Source organism: Nyctibius grandis, unplaced genomic scaffold (genome assembly GCF_013368605.1).
Source record: "Nyctibius grandis isolate bNycGra1 unplaced genomic scaffold, bNycGra1.pri scaffold_123_arrow_ctg1, whole genome shotgun sequence".
Taxonomy (NCBI): Eukaryota; Metazoa; Chordata; class Aves; order Nyctibiiformes; family Nyctibiidae; genus Nyctibius; species Nyctibius grandis.
In genome coordinates this window covers 25,116-42,584 of record NW_027167496.1, presented here as the reverse complement: position 1 = coordinate 42,584, position 17,469 = coordinate 25,116, and the positions used below count along the sequence as shown (strand labels likewise).

General features: G+C 70.7%; 1 protein-coding gene across 2 annotated transcripts; it reads right to left on the bottom strand.

The window, feature by feature from the left end:
* Positions 1 to 278: 278 nt before the first annotated feature.
* On the bottom strand, positions 279 to 4,155 carry NANOS3 (nanos C2HC-type zinc finger 3). 2 transcript variants are annotated; one of them, XR_011050253.1, is made up of 2 exons: positions 4,004 to 4,155; positions 279 to 663 (listed from the first exon to the last, which is right to left on the bottom strand). XR_011050253.1 is itself a non-coding variant. In XM_068424582.1 (2 exons), exon 1 carries the CDS (start codon positions 2,037 to 2,039, stop codon positions 1,644 to 1,646), a length of 396 nt encoding a protein of 131 aa, XP_068280683.1. In that variant the 5' UTR covers positions 2,040 to 2,282; the 3' UTR covers positions 279 to 663; positions 1,612 to 1,643. The 2 variants fall into 2 exon arrangements, 1 of the variants encoding a protein (XP_068280683.1); XM_068424582.1 differs by lacking the exon at positions 4,004 to 4,155 and adding an exon at positions 1,612 to 2,282.
* Positions 4,156 to 17,469: the final 13,314 nt, after the last annotated feature.

Here is a 17,469-nt window from a genome sequence, read left to right as displayed (position 1 = left end):
CCGCCGGCGGCACAGCACGAGGGGGCTGGGGGTGACGTGGGTGCCCCCCCACCCCACCCCCACCCCGCAGCCGCCTGGCCATGAGCACCCACCGGGGCCTGGAAGCGCTGCGGCGGGCGAAGGCGCGGCGGAGCCGGCGCTGGGGGCCGGGGCCGGTCCCCCCCCGCGGCGGGAGGCGGCGGAAGGAGCCGTAGGGGCCGGGCCGGTGCCGGCGGCGTCGTGGTTCGTTAACGGGGCCGTTAATTAACGTTTATTAACCGGGGCCCAAATAAACCCACTTCGAACAGCCAAAAAATAACCTTTAAAGAACAAACCGGCGCGGCCGGAGCCCCCTCGGCGCTGCCACGCGAGCCCCCGGTGGCAACCAGTGGTAACCAGTGGCAACCAGTGGCAACCGGGCCACGGGCACGCGCCGGGATGGACCAAAACCCACCAAACCGACCCAAAATGAACCAAACTCACCCACAAATGCTGGTAACCCCCCCCCAGACCCCCCCGCTGGTGTCCTGACGCGGCTTCTACCAGCGGTGATGGTTCCACCGGGCTTGACCAGTTGGGGCGAGGAACTGGGGACACTGGTGGCCCAGTGGGAAGCGCCAGCGCGGTGCGTCGTCCTCGGAGCTGGTGGCTTCCTGGGGGGGCGACGTGGCAACCGGAGACCCCCTGGAAGAGAAGCCGGGAGGGGAGGGGAGCACCGCGCACGCCGGGGCACGCGGCGCCCCCCGCCCTTAATTAGCGCTAATTGCCCTAACGAGGCGGTTGGGGTCGCGGGGCTTAATTAGGGGTCGTGGCGGGGAGGTGGAGTGCGGGTCGATGCCGAAACCCCCCCACCCCTGGCCCAGTTTGGCCACTCCTGGCCCAGTTTGGTGATGCCAAAACCCCCCACCCCTGGCCCAGTTTGGTGATGCCAAAACCCCCCACTCCTGGCCCAGTTTGGTGATGCCAAAACCCCCCACTCCTGGCCCAGTTTGGCCACTCCTGGCCCAGTTTGGTGATGCCAAAACCCCCCACCCCTGGCCCAGTTTGGTGACACCAAAACCCCCCCAGTCCTGGCCCAGTTTGGTGATGCCAAAAGCCCCCACTCCTGGCCCAGTTTGGCCACTCCTGGCCCAGTTTGGCGATGCCAAAACCCTCCCATTCCTGGCCCAGTTTGGTGATGCCAAAACGCCCCACTCCTGGCCCAGTTTGGCAACGACGGTGATGCCAAAACCCCCCACCCCTGGCCCAGTTTGGCCACCCCTGGCCCAGTTTGGTGATGCCAAAACCCTCCCATTCCTGGCCCAGTTTGGTGATGCCAAAACCCCCCCACCCCTGGCCCAGTTTGGCCACTCCTGGCCCAGTTTGGCGATGCCAGAACCCCCCACCCCTGGCCCAGTTTGGCCACTCCTGGCCCAGTTTGGCGATGCCAAAACCCCCCACCCCTGGCCCAGTTTGGCCACTCCTGGCCCAGTTTGGCGATGCCAGAACCCCCCACTCCTGGCCCAGTTTGTTGATGCCAAAACGCCCCACTCCTGGCCCAGTTTGCCCACTCCTGGCCCAGTTTGGTGACGACAGCGATGCCAAACCCCCCCACCCCATCCCAGTTTGGCGTCGCCGCCCCCGCTCCAGTACCTGCGTGGCCGACGGCTCCATCCAGCGCTTCGCTACTTCTTGGTAGCCCCGTGGCCACCACCGCCACCGCCCAGCTTGCCGGCGGTGCCCCGGCTGTACACCGAGGTGTAGCCGCGGCGCGTCAGCGGGCAGAAGCGCTTGGTGTGTGCCCGGTCCTGGGTGGCGCCGCACTGGGGGCACACGTAGCTGCGCAGGACCGGGCACAGCACCCGGCCGCCGGCGTCGCGCAGGCTGTGCCCGCCGTACACCGCCTTCGCCTCCCCGTTGTGCTTGCAGAAGGCGCACGCGGCTTTACCGGGCGGCACCGGCTCACCGGGCGATGCCACCACCGTGGCACCCACGTCCCCGCACTCCCGTGGCAACGTGGCCACCAAAGCCGCCAGCCCCAGGTAGTCCCGCCACATGTCGAACGCGCCGCCCTGCTCCATCCTCCGCCGGCACCGGGGGGGTTCTGCCACCCCCGGGGGCTTCACCGGGGACACCGGGAAGGGCCGAATCGCCGCCGCCGCCCCCGGGGCCGGGTCCCACCTCCCCCCCCCCCCACCCCCCTGGCAGCCGCCTGGAGACGTCGCGTCTGCTCGGGGGGGTGGGGGGTGGCTGCGCCGCTTCCCCCTCGCCCGGGGCAAGGGGGGGGGTGCCAAAGCCCCCCGATGGCACCGCGACCCCCGACAGCACCGTGACCCCCCAGAACTGGCATTCAAACCCCCCGTTCACCGGCGGCACCGGCACCCACAGCCCCACACCGGCACCCACAGCCCCCCCCACGACCCCCAACCACACCGGGTGCCCACACCGGCACCCCCAACCCCACCGGGTGCCCACACCGGCACCCCCAGCCCCACACCACGACCCCCAACCACACCGGGTGCCCACACCGGCACCCCCAACCCCACCGGGTGCCCACACCAGCACCCCCAGCCCCACACCGCGACCCCCACCCACACCAGGTGCCCACACCGGCACCCCCAGCCCCACACCGCGACCCCCACCCACCCCGGGTGCCCACACGGGCACCCCCAGCCCCACACCGCGACCCCCACCCACCCCGGGTGCCCACACCGGCACCCCCAGACCCACACCGGCACCCCCAGCCACACCAGGTGCCCACACTGGCACCCCCAGCCCCACACCGTGACCCCCAACCCCACTGGGTGCCCACACCACGACCCCCACCCACCCCGGGTGCCCACACCACGACCCCCAGCCCCACCGGGTGCCCACACCGGCACCCCCAGCCCCACACCGGCACCCCCAGACCCACACCGGCACCCCCAGCCACACCAGGTGCCCACACTGGCACCCCCAGCCCCACACCGTGACCCCCAACCCCACTGGGTGCCCACACCACGACCCCCACCCACCCCGGGTGCCCACACCACGACCCCCAGCCCCACCGGGTGCCCACACCACGACCCCCAGCCCCACACCGGCACCCCCAGCCCCACAGGACCGGGGGGGGGGTTTCACCCCAAACCCATCATGGGGGGGGGGGCTCTGCCTGCACCCACCCCCCACCCGCCCCCGCTGCCCCCGGGGCCGAACCTGCCCCCCCCCGGGGTAAATCACCCGCTAACGGCCGCCACAATCACCCACAACGACCCCGGGGCCACAACCCCCCTCCCCCTCCCCCCTCCCCCAAAGCCACTTTTTAGGGGGAAAAAAGGGGATTTTGGGGCTCCTCGTGACCTGTCCCCCCCCAGCGCTGTGACCCACCGGTGGGTGCTGGGGGTGGGGGCTGGGGGTGCAGCAGCATCGCCGAAATGGGGGGGGGGGGGGGAAATGAGGGGGGGGACACTGGGGTGTCACCGAGGGGGGCGGGGGCTGCGGGGTCACATTCATTAATAAATTAATGAATTTAAGGCAAAAAATAACGGATTTAAGGCAAAAATTAATGGATTTAAGGCAAAATTTAGTGGATTTGAGGCAAAGTTAATGAATTTAAGGCAAAAATTATCGGATTTAAGGCAAAAATTAATGAATTTAAGGCAAAAATTATCGGATTTAAGGCAAAAATTATCGGATTTAAGGCAAAATTAATGAATTTAAGGCAAAAATTAATGGATTTAAGGCAAAAATTAATGGATTTAAGGCAAAAATTAATGAATTGAAGGCAAAATTAATGAATTTAAGGCAAAATTAATGGATTTATGGCAAAAATTAATGAATTTAAGGCAAAATTTAATTAATTTAAGGCAAAATTAATTAATTTAAGGCAAAATTCAATTAATTTAAGGCAAAAATGTCCCTGGGGGGGTCCCTGTCCCTTAGGGGGGGGGGGTGAGGCCTTGTCCGAGCACCCCGCGTCCCCCCCCGGAGGAAGGGGGGGGTCCCCCCTCCCCCCCCCAGTCCCGTCGGTGTCGCGATGGGGGGGTCCCGGTGTCGCGATACTCACGGGGGGGTGGGGGGGGCCGGGCCCCGCCCTTAGCGCGGCGGCGGGAGGGTGTGGGGTCACCTCAGGCCAGCGGCACCGCCCGCAGGCTCCGCCCCGCCGCTTCTTATTGGCCGCTCGCCCCGCCCCGCCGCCTCTCATTGGTCACGCGCGCAGCTCTGCCCGCCCCCTGCTGGTCACCGCCCCCGCCGCCTCTCATTGGTCACACGCGGCGCTCTGCCCGCCCCCATTGGCCCCGCCCCGCCCGGCCCTTAACCCCTGCGGTGCCGGCGCGCTGAGAACGGGGGGGGCGGGATGGGGGGGGGGGCAATTTGTGCCCCTTGTGCCCCCTGAACTGGGCCCGAACGGGGGCAACAGCCCCGGCCAGGGCGGCGTGGCACCGGCACGGCCCAGCGTGGCACGGCACGGCCTGGCCTGGCACGGCACATCGTGTGTGTCATGGCATGTATGGCGTGGCCTGGCATGGCACATCATGTATGGCATGGCCTGGCATGGCCTGGCACAGCATGGCATGACATGGCATGGCCCAGCACGGCACATCATGTGTGGTGTGGCCTGGCACAGCATGGCACGGCATGTCATGTATGTCATGGCATGGCCTGGCATGGCACGGCACATCATGTGTGGCGTGGCCTGGCATGGCACAGCACAGCGTGTGTGGCATGACATGGCCTGGCACAGCATGGCACGGCACGACATGTGTGTCACAGCATGGCCTGGCTCAGCACAGCACAGCACGGCATGTATGTCATGGCATGGCCTGGCACGGCACAGCATGGCATGTATGTCATGGCATGGCATGGCATGGCCTGGCACGGCATGGCCCGGCATGGCATGTGTGGCACGGCCTGGCCCGGCCTGGCCCGGCGCGAGCAGGGGAGCAGGGGCACAGAGCTGGGCACGGCCCAGGACCTGCCTCACTGGGCCAGGCCGTGCCAGGCTAGGCCGTGCTGTGCCAGGCCGGGGCCGGGCCCTGCTCTCACCCCCAGGCCTGGCTGGGCCGTGCCGGCAGCAGCGCGGTGCTGGCCCACGGTGGCCCACAGTAGCACATGGTGGCCCGTGGAGGCACACAGTGACCCACGGTGGCACACAATGGCCCACGGTGACACATGATGGCCCACGGTGGCCCAAGGTGGCCCACAGTGGCACACGATGGCACACAGTGGCACATCGTGGCCCATGGTGGCACATGGAGGTCCACAGTGGCACACGGTGGCACATGGTGGCCCACGGTGGCACATGACAGCCCACAGTGGCACATGGAGGCCCGCGGTGGCCCATGATGGCCCACGGTGGCCCAAGGTGGCCCACAGTGGCACACGGTGGCACACGGTGGCACATTGTGGCCCATGGTGGCACATGGAAGTCCACAGTGGCACACGGTGGCACATGGAGGCCCACGGTGGCCCACGGTGGCACATGACAGCCCACAGTGGCACATGGAGGCCCGCGGTGGCCTGCGGTGGCCCACGGTGGCCCACGGTGGCCCACAGTGGCACACGATGGCACACAGTGGCACATCGTGGCCCATGGTGGCACATGGAGGTCCACAGTGGCACACGGTGGCACATGGTGGCCCACGGTGGCACATGACAGCCCACAGTGGCACATGGAGGCCCGCGGTGGCCCATGGTGGCCCACGGTGGCCCATGCCCCACATTTGCCAGGTCTCAGCCCCCCTGGTGCCGCCGTCCCTCCCCCACGGTGCCGGTGGCATCGCCCTGGTGGCCCCGGTGGCCCCGGTGGGTGACTCACAGGACCTGGGGTGGGTGGTGGCACGGGGCGGGGGGGTCAGGGGCCACCGGGACCCACCGCCACGTGTGGCACAGGGTGGGGGGGCCAGGGGGGCACTGGGGGGGCCAGGGGGGCCCGGAGGGGTCTGGGGGGGTCCGGGGGGGTCCGGGGTGGCCCTGGGGGGTCCGGGGTGGCCCGGGGGGGGGCTGGGGGGGTCCAGGGGGGTCCCGGGGGTCCGTGGGGGGGTCCCGGGGGGGTCCCGGGGGGGCCCCGTCCCCTGAAGGCGCCTTTGTGCGCGGCCGGGTCCCACCCGCGGGTGACTCACGGGCGCGTGGCTGCGCCCTGACTCACCCCCCCCCCGCCCCCCCCCCAGGGCCTTGGGGTGCCCCAGGGGCCCCCCCGGCACCCAGGGAGGGGAGGGGGTGGGGGGGGTGGACAGGGGAGGCCCTGTGTGAGGGGGGGGGGCATGGGTGTATGGGGGGGGGGGTTATGGGTGCACAAGGGGGCCCATGGGTGCATGGGGGGGGGGTCTCAGGGGTGCAGAGAGGGGGCTATGGGTGCGGGGGGGGGGGTTATGGGTGCATGGGGGGGGCCCATGGGTGTGCAAGGGGGCCCATGGGTGTATGGGGGGGGGGTCTTAGGGGTGTGGCGGGGGGCCCATGGGTGCAGAGGGGGGTTATGGGGGCCCTGGGGTGCACGAGGGGGTTATGGGTGTATGGGGGGGGCCATGGGTGTATGGGGGGGGTCTCAGGGGTGTGGGGGGGGGCCCATGGGTGCAGAGGGGGGGGGTTATGGGTGCACAGGGGGACACATGGATGTATGGGGGGGCCCATGGGTGCATGGGGGGGGTCTCAGGGGTGCATGAGGGGGGTTATGGGTGCAGAGGGGGGGGGTATGGGGGCCCTGGGGTGCATGGGGGGTCCCATGGGTGCATGGGGGTGGTCTCAGGGGTGCATGAGGGGGGTTATGGGTGCAGAGGGGGGGGTTATGGGGGCCCTGGGGTGCATGGGGGGTCCCATGGGTGCATGGGGGGGGGGGGTCTCAGGGGTGCATGGGGGGGGTTATGGGTGCACGGGGGGGGGGGTTATGGGTGCACAGGGGGGGCTATGGGGGCCCTGGGGTGCACAGGGGGGGTCCCATGGGTGTACAAGGGGGCCCATGGGTGTATGGGGGGGGTCTTAGGGGTGTAGGGGGGGGGGCCCATGGGTGCAGAGGGGGGGTTATGGGGGCCCTGGGGTGCATGGGGGGGGCTATGGGTGTAGGGGGGGAGTTATGGGTGTAGGGGGGGGGCCCATGGGTGCACGGGGGGGGGGTATGGGTGCACAAGGGGCCCATGGGTGTATGCGGGGGGGGGTTATGGGTGCAGAGGGGGGGTTATGGGGGCCCTGGGGTGCATGGGGGGTCCCATGGGTGTATGGGGGGGGGTCTCAGGGGTGCATGGGGGGGGTTATGGGTGCACAGGGGGGGGCTATGGGGGCCCTGGGGTGCATGGGGGGTCCCATGGGTGCATGGGGGGGGTCTCAGGGGTGCATGGGGGGGGTTATGGGTGCACGGGGGGGGGTTATGGGTGCACAGGGGGGGGCTATGGGGGCCCTGGGTGCATGGGGGGGGCCCATGGGTGTACAAGGGGGCCCATGGGTGTATGGGGGGGGGTCTTAGGGGTGGGGTGGGGGGCCCATGGGTGCAGAGGGGGGGTTATGGGGGCCCTGGGGTGCATGGGGGGTCCCATGGGTGCAGGGGGGGGTTATGGGTGCAGGGGGGGGGCACCTACACCACCCCACCCCCCACCCCATTGCCCCACCTCTCCTGGGTGGGGGTGGGGGGGGGGCCGGGGACACCCCTCGGGGACACCCCCCGGATGGGGGGGGGGGGTGTCCCCGCCCCGGCGGCTACCGGTGACTCACGGCTACCGGTGACTCAGCCCCACACAAACAACGTCGCGCGGCAACGACCCACGGGCACCCGCTGGCCCCATGGCACCGACCCACGGGCACCCCTGGGCCCCCCGAGACCCCCCGGGACCCCCCGGACGGGGGGTCCCGGGGGGTCTCGGGGGGGTCCGGGGGGCCCGGGCTGTGCCAGGCTGTGCCATCCCGTGCTGTCCCACACCGTGCTGTGCCATGCCATGGTCTGCCGTGCCATCACTGTGCCATGGCATGCTGTGCCGTTACTGTGCCATGGTGTGCTGTGCCAGGCTGTGCCGTGCCATACTGTCCCACACCGTGCTGTGCCATCCTCTGCTCTGCCATGCTGTGCCATGCCATGCCATTACTGTGCCATGGCACGCTGTGCCAGGCTGTGCCAGGCTGCCCTGTGCTGTGCCATGCTGTGCCGGGCCATTACTGTGCCACAGCATGCCATGCCAGGCTGTGCCGTGCCGTGCCACACTGTGCTGTGCAATTACGGTGCCATGGCATGCAGTGCCAGGCTGTGCTGTGCCACACTGTGCCACGCCATTACTGTGCCATCACTGTGCCATGGCACGCTGTGCCAGGCTGCCATGTGCCATGGCATGGTGTGCCAGGCTGTGCCGTGCTGCACTGTGCTGTGACAGGCTGCACCGTGCCATTACTGTGCCATGGCGTGCTGTGCCAGGCCATGCCAGGCTGTGCCATACCGTGCTGCACTGCACCGTGCCATGTTGTCCCACAACGTGCCATGCCACACCATCCTCTGCTGTGCCATGCTATGCCATGCCATTACGGTGCTATGACACGGCCTGCCGTGCCATTACTGTGCCATGGCATGCTGTGCCAGGCTGTGCCGTGCCGTGCCACACTGTGCTGTGCCATTACGGTGCCATGGTATGCAGTGCCAGGCTGTGCCGTGCCATCCTCTGCTCTGCCATGCTGTGCCGTGCCAGGCTGCACTGTGCCGTACTGTGCCACGCCATTACCGTGCCATCACTGTGCCATGGCACGCTGTGCCGTGCCGTGCCATTACTGTGCCAGGCCGTGCCGTGCTGCACCGTGCCACGTTGTCCCACACTGTGCCGTGCTGCGCCATCCTCTGCTCTGCCAGGCCGTGCCATCCCTGTGCCATGCCAGGCTGTGCCGTGCCATACTGTCCCACGCCGTGCCGTGCCATCCTCTTCTCTGCCATGCTGCGCCGTGCCAGGCTGTGCCAGGCTGCCCTGTGCTGTGCCGTGCTGTGCCACCCTGTGCCACGCCATTCCCGTGCCATCCCTGTGCCATGCCAGGCCATGCCAGGCCGTGCCGTGCCGTGCTGTCCCCCCCTGTGCCCCCCCGGCCCCGACGCAGCACCCGCGCCCGCGGCGCCGCCGGGGCTGACTCAGGCGGGAGGAATGTGCCGCTGCCGCGTGGGCGAGCGCCGGCCGCTGCCATGGCCCAGAAAGGGCATCGCCGCCGGCACGGCCACCGCCCGGCCCGCCGCGGCCACCGGGGCTACCGCGGACCCACCGTGGCCAGCATGGCCACCACAGGCCCGCCACGGCCACCACAGCCCCGCCATGGCCACCAGGGCCACCACAGCCCTGACATGGCCACCGCGGTCCCACCATGGCCCCTGCAGCCCCGCCATGGCCACCATGGCCCCTTCATGGCCATCACAGCCCCGCCATGGCCACCACAGCCCCTCCATGGCCACCACAGCCCCACCATGGCCATCACAGACCCGCCATGGCCACCACGGCCCCTTCATGGCCACCATGGACCCGACATGGCCACCGCGGCCCCACTGCAGTCACCACAGCCCCTCCATGGCCACCGTGGCCCCACCATGGCCACCACGGACCCGCCACGGCCACCACGGACCTGCCATGGCCACCACGGACCCGCCATGGCCACCACGGACCCTCCATGGCCATCACAGCTCCTCCATGGCCACCACAGCCCCGCCATGGCCACCACGGCCCCTTCATGGCCACCATGGACCCGACATGGCCACCACGGACCCACCGCGGCCACCAGGGCCATCACAGCCCCACCATGGCCACCACAGCCCCTCCATGACCACCATGGCCACCATGGCCTTTCCATGGCCACCACGGCCCCTCCATGGCCACCGCGGCCCCACCATGGCCACCAGGGCCATCACAGCCCCACCATGGCCACCACAGCCCCTCCATGACCACCATGGCCACCATGGCCCCTCCACGGCCACCACGGCCCCTCCACGGCCCCGCCAAGGCCACCACAGACCCGCTATGGCCACCACAGCCCAACCATGGCCACCATTGACCAGCCATGGCCACCACAGCCCCTCCATGGCCACCACGGCCCCTCCATGGCCACCGCGGCCACTGCAGCCACCATAGCCACCACGGCCCCACCACGGCCACCATGGCCCCTCCATGGCCACCACGGCCCCTCCATGGCCACTGCGGCCCCACCATGGCCCTGACATGGCCACCGCGGCCCCACTGCAGTCACCACAGCCCCTCCATGGCCACTGCGGCCCCACCATGGCTACCACAGACCCGCCACGGCCACCACGGCCCCTTCATGGCCACCATGGCTATCACAGCCCCACCATGGCCACCACGGCTCCTCCATGGCCATCATGGCCACTGCGGCCCCACCATGGCTACAATGGCCCTGACCTGGCCACCACAGACCCGCCATGGCTACCACAGCCCCTCCATGGCCATCACAGCCCCTCCATGGCCACCACAGCCCCTCCATGGCCACCATTGACCAGCCATGGCCACCACAGCCCCGCCATGGCTACCACAGCCCCGCCATGGCTACCACAGCCCCTCCATGGCCACCACAGCCCCTCCATGACCACCATGGCCACCATGGCCCCTCCACGGCCACCATGGCCCCTTCATGGCCACCACAGCCCCGCCATGGCTACCACAGCCCCTCCATGACCACCATGGCCACCATGGCCCCTCCACGGCCACCATGGCCCCTTCATGGCCACCACAGCCCCACCATGGCCACCATTGACCAGCCACGGCCACCATGGACCTGCTATGGCCACCATGGCCACCGTGGGCCCCGCCATGACCACAGCACCAGCACACGTGTGTGTGGTGTCACGGGGGGTGAGTGCACACGTGTGTACACGCGTGTGCGCACGCCCGTGCGTCGCCGTGCCTGGCGTGGCGTGTTCGCGTGGCGCGTGCAACACGTGTGTGTGTGCGTGTGGGGGGGGTTGCGTGTGCATTGGCGTGTGCCCGCTGCAGCACACGCGTGTTTGTGTGTGTGCTGGCACTGTTGCGTGTGTGGTGCCATGCGTGTGCGGTGCCACACGCGTGTACTGTGCCACACGCGTGTGCCTCGCCGCGTGTGCACGGCTGTGCCCAGCGCCGTGGGCTCCGTGTGCCGTGTGCGGTGCCATGTATGTGCTGTGTCATGTATGTGCGGCACTGGCGGGTACTGGGGGGCACTGGGGGGCACTGGGGGGCACTGGCGGGTTACTGGGGGGCACTGGGGGGCACTGGTGGGCTCTGGTGGCTCTGGGGGGGAACTGGGAGCACTGGTGGGCACTGGGAGGCACTGGGGGGCACTGTGGAGCACTGGGAGCACTGGGGGGCACTGGGGGCACTGGTGGGCACTGGGGGACACTGGTGGGCACTGGGGGGCACTGGGGGGCACTGGGGGCACTGGTGGGCTCTGGTGGCACGGGGGGGCTCTAGTGGGCACTGGGGGGCTCTGGGGGCACTGGGGGGCACTGGGGGCACTGGGGGCACTGGTGGGCACTGGTGGGCACTGGGGGGCACTGGGGGGCACTGGGGAGCACTGGGGGGGTACTGGGGGGCACTGGGAGGCACTGGGGGGCACTGGGAGGCACTGGGGGCACTGGGTGGCACTGGGGGGCTCTGGTGGCTCTGGGGGGCACTGGGGGCACTGGTGGGCACTGGGGAGCACTGGGGGGCTCTGGGGGGCTCTGGTGGCACTGGGGGGCCCTGGTGGGCACTGGGGGGCACTGGGGGGCTCTGGGGGGCTCTGGGGGGCACTGGGAGCACTGGAGCGCACTGGGGGCTCTGGTGGCACTGGTGGGCTCTGGTATGCACTGGGGGGCTCTGGTGGGCTCTGGTATGCACTGGGGGGCTCTGGTGGGCTCTGGTGGGCACTGGGGGGCACTGGTGGCACTGGGGGGCACTGGTGGGCTCTGGTGGGCACTGGTGGCTCTGGGGGCACTGGGGGGCACTGGTGGCACTGGGGGGCTCTGGGGGGCACTGGGGGGCTCTGGGGGGCACTGGGAGCACTGGGGCGCACTGGTCCGGGATGGGGGAGGGGCGGGGGGTGCCCGGGGGGGGGAGGGGCGGCCCGGGGGCGCCCCACAGCGGCCGCGGGGCCGCGCTGCGGTTTCGCCCGTTTCCGCCGCGGGATGTTTAATGTCTGTGAGCGGCGTCGCCATGGCGACCCCCGGCCCCGCCCCACGGCTGCCCCACAGCGCCCTATAGCGCCCTATGGGCACCCGATGGGCACCCTATGGGCACCCCACGGCTGCCCCATGGCACCCTATGGCAGCCCACAGCACCCCACGGCGCCCTATAGCACCCCACGGCTGCCCCACGGCACCCTACAGCACCCCATGGCACCCTATGGCACCCCACAGCTGCCCCACGGCACCCTATGGCACCCTATAGCACCCCACCACACCCCACAGCACCCCATGGCACCCTATGGCACCCCACAGCACCCCATGGCACCCTATGGCACCCTACGGCTGCCCCACGGCACCCTACAGCACCCCACAGCGCCCCACAGCACCCTATAGCACCCCACGGCACCCCGCAGCTGCCCCATGGCACCCCACGGCACCCTATGGCACCTCTATGGCACCCAACTGCACCCTCACCATGGGGCAACCAGACCCATTGCCATGGGGCATGTGTCAACCTCGCCATGGGGCACCAAGTCCCCTCGCCATGGGGCCACCAGACCCCTCACCACGGGGCACGTGGCCCCCTCACCATGGGGCACCAAGTCCCCTTGCCATGGGGCACGTGGCCCCCTCGCCATGGGGCACCAAGTCCCCTTGCCACGGGGCACGTGGCCCCCTCGCCATGGGGCACCAAGTCCCCTTGCCATGGGGCACGTGGCCCCCTCGCCATGGGGCACCAGACCCCTTGCCACGGGGCGCGCAACCCCCTCACCGTGGGTCACCAAGTCCCTTCGCCATGGGGCAACCAGACCCATTGCCAAGGGGCACTCGACCCCCCCCACCATGGGCCACCAGACCCCTCGCCATGGGGCCGCCATGGGGCCACCAGACCCCTTGCCATGGGGCAACCAGACCCCTCGCCATGGGGCCGCCATGGGGCAACCAGACCCCTCGCCCTGGGGCAACCAGACCCCTCGCCATGGGGCTGCCATGTGGCCACCAGACCCCTCACCACAGGTCATCAAGTCCCCTTGCCATGGGGCAACCAGACCCCTCGCCACGGGGCCACCAGACCCCTCACCATGGGGCCGCCATGGGGCAACCAGACCCCTTGCCATGGGGCTGCCATGGGGCAACCAGACCCCTCGCCATGGGGCATGGAGCCCCCTCACCATGGGCCACCAGACCCCCTGCCATGGGGCACCAAGTCCCCTCACCATGGGGCACGTGACCCCCTCGCCATGGGCCACCAAGTCCCCTCACCATGGGGCACACGACCCGCTCACCATGGGGCCACCATGGGGCAACCAGACTCCTCTCCACGGGGCAACCAGACCCCTCGCCATGGGGCCGCCATGGGGCAACCAGACTCCTCACCATGGGGCAACCAGACCCCTTGCCATGGGGCCGCCATGGGGCAACCAGACCTCTCGCCATGGGGCAACCAGACCCCTCGCCACGGGGCCGCCATGGGGCAACCAGACCCCTCGCCATGGGGCTGCCATGTGGCCACCAGACCCCTCACCACAGGTCATCAAGTCCCCTTGCCATGGGGCAACCAGACCCCTCGCCATGGGGCCGCCATGGGGCAACCAGACCCCTTGCCACGGGGCCGCCATGGGGCAAACAGACCCCTTGCCATGGGGCACGTGGCCCTGTCCCAGTGGGGCACCAAGTCCCCTTGCCATGGGGCAACCAGACCCCTTGCCACAGGGCACGCGACCCCCTCACCACGGGGCACCAAGTCCCCTTGCCAGGGGCACATGACCCCCTCACCATGTGGCCACCAGACCCCTCACCACAGGTCATCAAGTCCCCTCGCCATGGGGCCGCCATGGGGCAACCAGACCCCTCGCCACGGGGCCGCCATGGGGCAACCAGACCCCTCGCCATGGGGCTGCCATGTGGCCACCAGACCCCTCACCACAGGTCATCAAGTCCCCTTGCCATGGGGCAACCAGACCCCTCGCCATGGGGCCGCCATGGGGCAACCAGACCCCTTGCCACGGGGCCGCCATGGGGCAAACAGACCCCTTGCCATGGGGCACGTGGCCCTGTCCCAGTGGGGCACCAAGTCCCCTTGCCATGGGGCAACCAGACCCCTTGCCACAGGGCACGCGACCCCCTCACCACGGGGCACCAAGTCCCCTTGCCAGGGGCACATGACCCCCTCACCATGTGGCCACCAGACCCCTCACCACAGGTCATCAAGTCCCCTTGCCATGGGGCCGCCATGGGGCAACCAGACCCCTCGCCATGGGGCTGCCATGTGGCCACCAGACCCCTCACCACAGGTCATCAAGTCCCCTTGCCATGGGGCAACCAGACCCCTCGCCACGGGGCCGCCATGGGGCCACCAGACCCCTCGCCCTGGGGCACCAAGTCCCCTCACCGTGTGGCCACCAGCCCCCTCACCACGGGCCACCCCCCGCCGCCCTTCGCGCCGTCGCCGCCCCGGTGGCCCCCCGGCCGCCGCCGGTGGCCCCGAAAGGGTGCTGGCGCGTGGGGCCCGGCCCCTCCCCCGGCCCCGGGGCGGGGCGAAGCGTTTAAAAAGCGTTTCCCTTCTTGGAGTAAAAGTCAGTGACTTTGGGGGGGCCCCGGGGCCACCGTCCCCGAGGGGGGGGGGGGCCACCCCGACACCCCCACGGGGGGCCACGGCCACTCCCCGGTGAGTACCGGCCACCCCCGGGAGACCCCTTGGGAGGGGGAGGGGGGGGTGGGGGGGGAAAGTTCTGGTGGCTTCGGGGTGGGGGGAGAAGGGTCTGGGCCTGGGGGGGGCTGGCTCGAAGCGTGCCGAAGCGTGCCAAGGCGCGCGGCGAGGGCGGGAAGGGGGCTGTGGCCACCTGGGGGGGGGGACAGGGGGCATGGGGGGGGGGTCCCGGGGATGTGTCGGGCTGTGGGCATCGAGGGTGGCATCGGGGCGGGGACCCCACCCGGGATAAGGTGGGGGGACAAGGGGGGGGGGGGGGTGGGGCTGGCATCGAGGGTGGCGACGCCGGGGGGGGTTGTGGGGGAGGGGTGGGGGGGTTCAGGGGTGCTGGGACCCCCCCCCAGGGCAGGGTGGGGGGGGGGTGGGTGGGGGCCGGGGTGGGTGCGGCGCCGCCGAGGAGCGTGATTCATCCTTTCCCCCCCCCCCCCCCCCGCCCCAGGCGCTGCGTGTGCGGACGGGTGCGGACGGGGCGGCCCCTTCCCCCCCCCCCCCCCCGCCCCGAGCTCCGCCCCCCACCCCCGCCTTGGCCCGGCCGGGACGGGAACCGGCACCCCCCGACCCCCCCGGGACCCCCCTGGCACCCCCCAACCCCCTCAGCACCCCCCAACCGCGCTGGCACCCCCCGGGACCCCCCTGGCACCCCCCAACCCACCCAGCACCCCCCAACTGTGCTGGGACCCCCTGGGGGTCTCGACACCCCCCGACCACCTTGGCACCCCCCAACAACCCCAGCACCCCCCAGGGGCCCTGGCACCCCCCTGGCACCCCTCAACCACCCCAGCACCCCCCAACCTCCCTGACACCCCCCCGAGCGCGCCGGGACCCCCCCGGGGGCCCTGGCACCCCCCAACCCCCTCCAGCACCCTCCAAACACCCCAGCACCCCCCGGGACCCCCCCACAACCCTGGCACCCCCCAACAACCCTGGCACCCCCCCCGGGGGCCTCGACACCCCCCGACCTCCCCAGCACCCCCCAGGGGCCCTGGCACCCCCCCGGCACCCCCCGACCACACTGGCACCCCCCAACTGCCCCAGCACCCTCTGGGGGTCCCGGCACCCCCCGACCCCCCTGGCACCCCCCAACCACGCCGGCACCCCCCCGGGGGCCCTGGCACCCCCCAACCCCCCCAGCACCCTCCAACCACCCTGGCACCCCCTGGGGGCCTCGGCACCCCCCAACCCCCTGGCACCCCCCAACCACCCCCAACCACCCCCTGACCACCCTGGCACCCCCAAGGGGCTTCGACCCCCCCCAGCCACCCCAGCACCCCCCAACAACCCCGACACCCCCCAACCGCGCCCCCACCCCCCAACCACCCTGGCAACCCCAACCCCCCCAGCACCCCCCGGTGCCCTCACACCCCCCGACACCCCCCGACCCCCCTGCCCACGTCGGGGGGGTGCCCACGGGCGCCTCACCCGCGTCCCCCCGCAGGCGTCGGGGCGGTGCCGCCGCCGCTTTTCCCGCTCTTCTTTTTGAGGCCAAAAAGGGGCATTTTGGCACATGGGGGCACCAGGGGGCATGGCCACCCCCCCCCGTGCCACCACCCCCCTTCCCCGTCAGGGCGGCTCGGTGCCCGCCGGGGCCCCACGTGAGCCGGCACCGCCCTGGCGCCGCGTGGGCGCCCGCCTGGGAAGAGCCCGCGGGTGCCAGGGATCCCCCCCCAGCCCCCCCCGGACCCCCAAACCGGGGGTGCCCTCACCGTGCCCACCCCCCCCCAGGTCCCCGATGGGCCACCGCGGGTCACCCACCGGCCCACGGTGCCACCGCCAGGCCCGGGGTTTGGCTCCCGCTTCGGCCTCGCTGTAGCCATCCCGGTGGCCACCAAGCAGGATCCCGCTGTGGCCCTTCGCGTCCCCCCCAACGCAGTGGCCACCAAGCAGGACCCCTCTGTGGCCCCTCATGTCCCCCCCCATCCCGGTGGCACCGCCGTGGCCACCAAGCGGGACCCCGTGGTGGCCCCTCGTGTCCCCCCCCCACCCTGGCGGCCACCAAGCAGGACCCCGCTGTGGCCCCTCCTGTCCCCTCTCACCCCGGTGACACCGCCGTGGCCACCAAGCAGGACCCCGCGGTGGCCCCTCGTGTCCCCCCCCATCCCAGTGCCAGTGGCACTGCAGTGGCCACCAAGCGGGCCCCCCACTCTGGTGGCCACCAAGACAGACCCCTCATGTCCCCCCCCACCCCAGTGGCGCCGTGGTGGCCACCAAGCAGGACCTCGCTGTGGCCCCTTGTGTCCCTCCCCACCGCTGTGGCCACCAAGCAGGACCCCTCGTGTCCCCCCCAGCCCTGTGGCCACCAAGCGGGACCCCTCGGTGGCCCCTCGCGCCCCCCCCGCCGCCGGTCCCTGTTTATCCCCGGTTTTGGGTCCTTTCCCACCCGACTCCCTTTGAAGTCGCCCGTTGCCGTGGGGACGGTGATGTCACCCCGGGAGGGGCCTCCCCGATCCCACATGGCGCCCGACCAGCCCCGCGGCTGCCACCAACCCCGCGGTGGCCACCGGCACCGGAGCCCCGGCACCCGCGGCCACGGGGACACCGAGACCCACGGCCACCACGTGGCCACCCATGGCCACCTCTTAGCCACCCCACGGCTCCCCATGGCCACCCCATGGCCACATCCAGGGGTGCTGGGGGACATTGAGGTCCCTGTCTGCCCCGTGGCCACCTCACGGCTCCCCATGGCCACCCCATGGCTCCCCATGGCCACATCCAGGGGTGCTGGGGG

What these genes read in the sequence shown, in the direction of transcription:
- NANOS3 (XM_068424582.1), bottom strand. Translation starts at nt 2,039, where the DNA reads ATGGAGCAGGGCGGCGCGTTCGACATGTGGCGGGACTACCTGGGGCTG.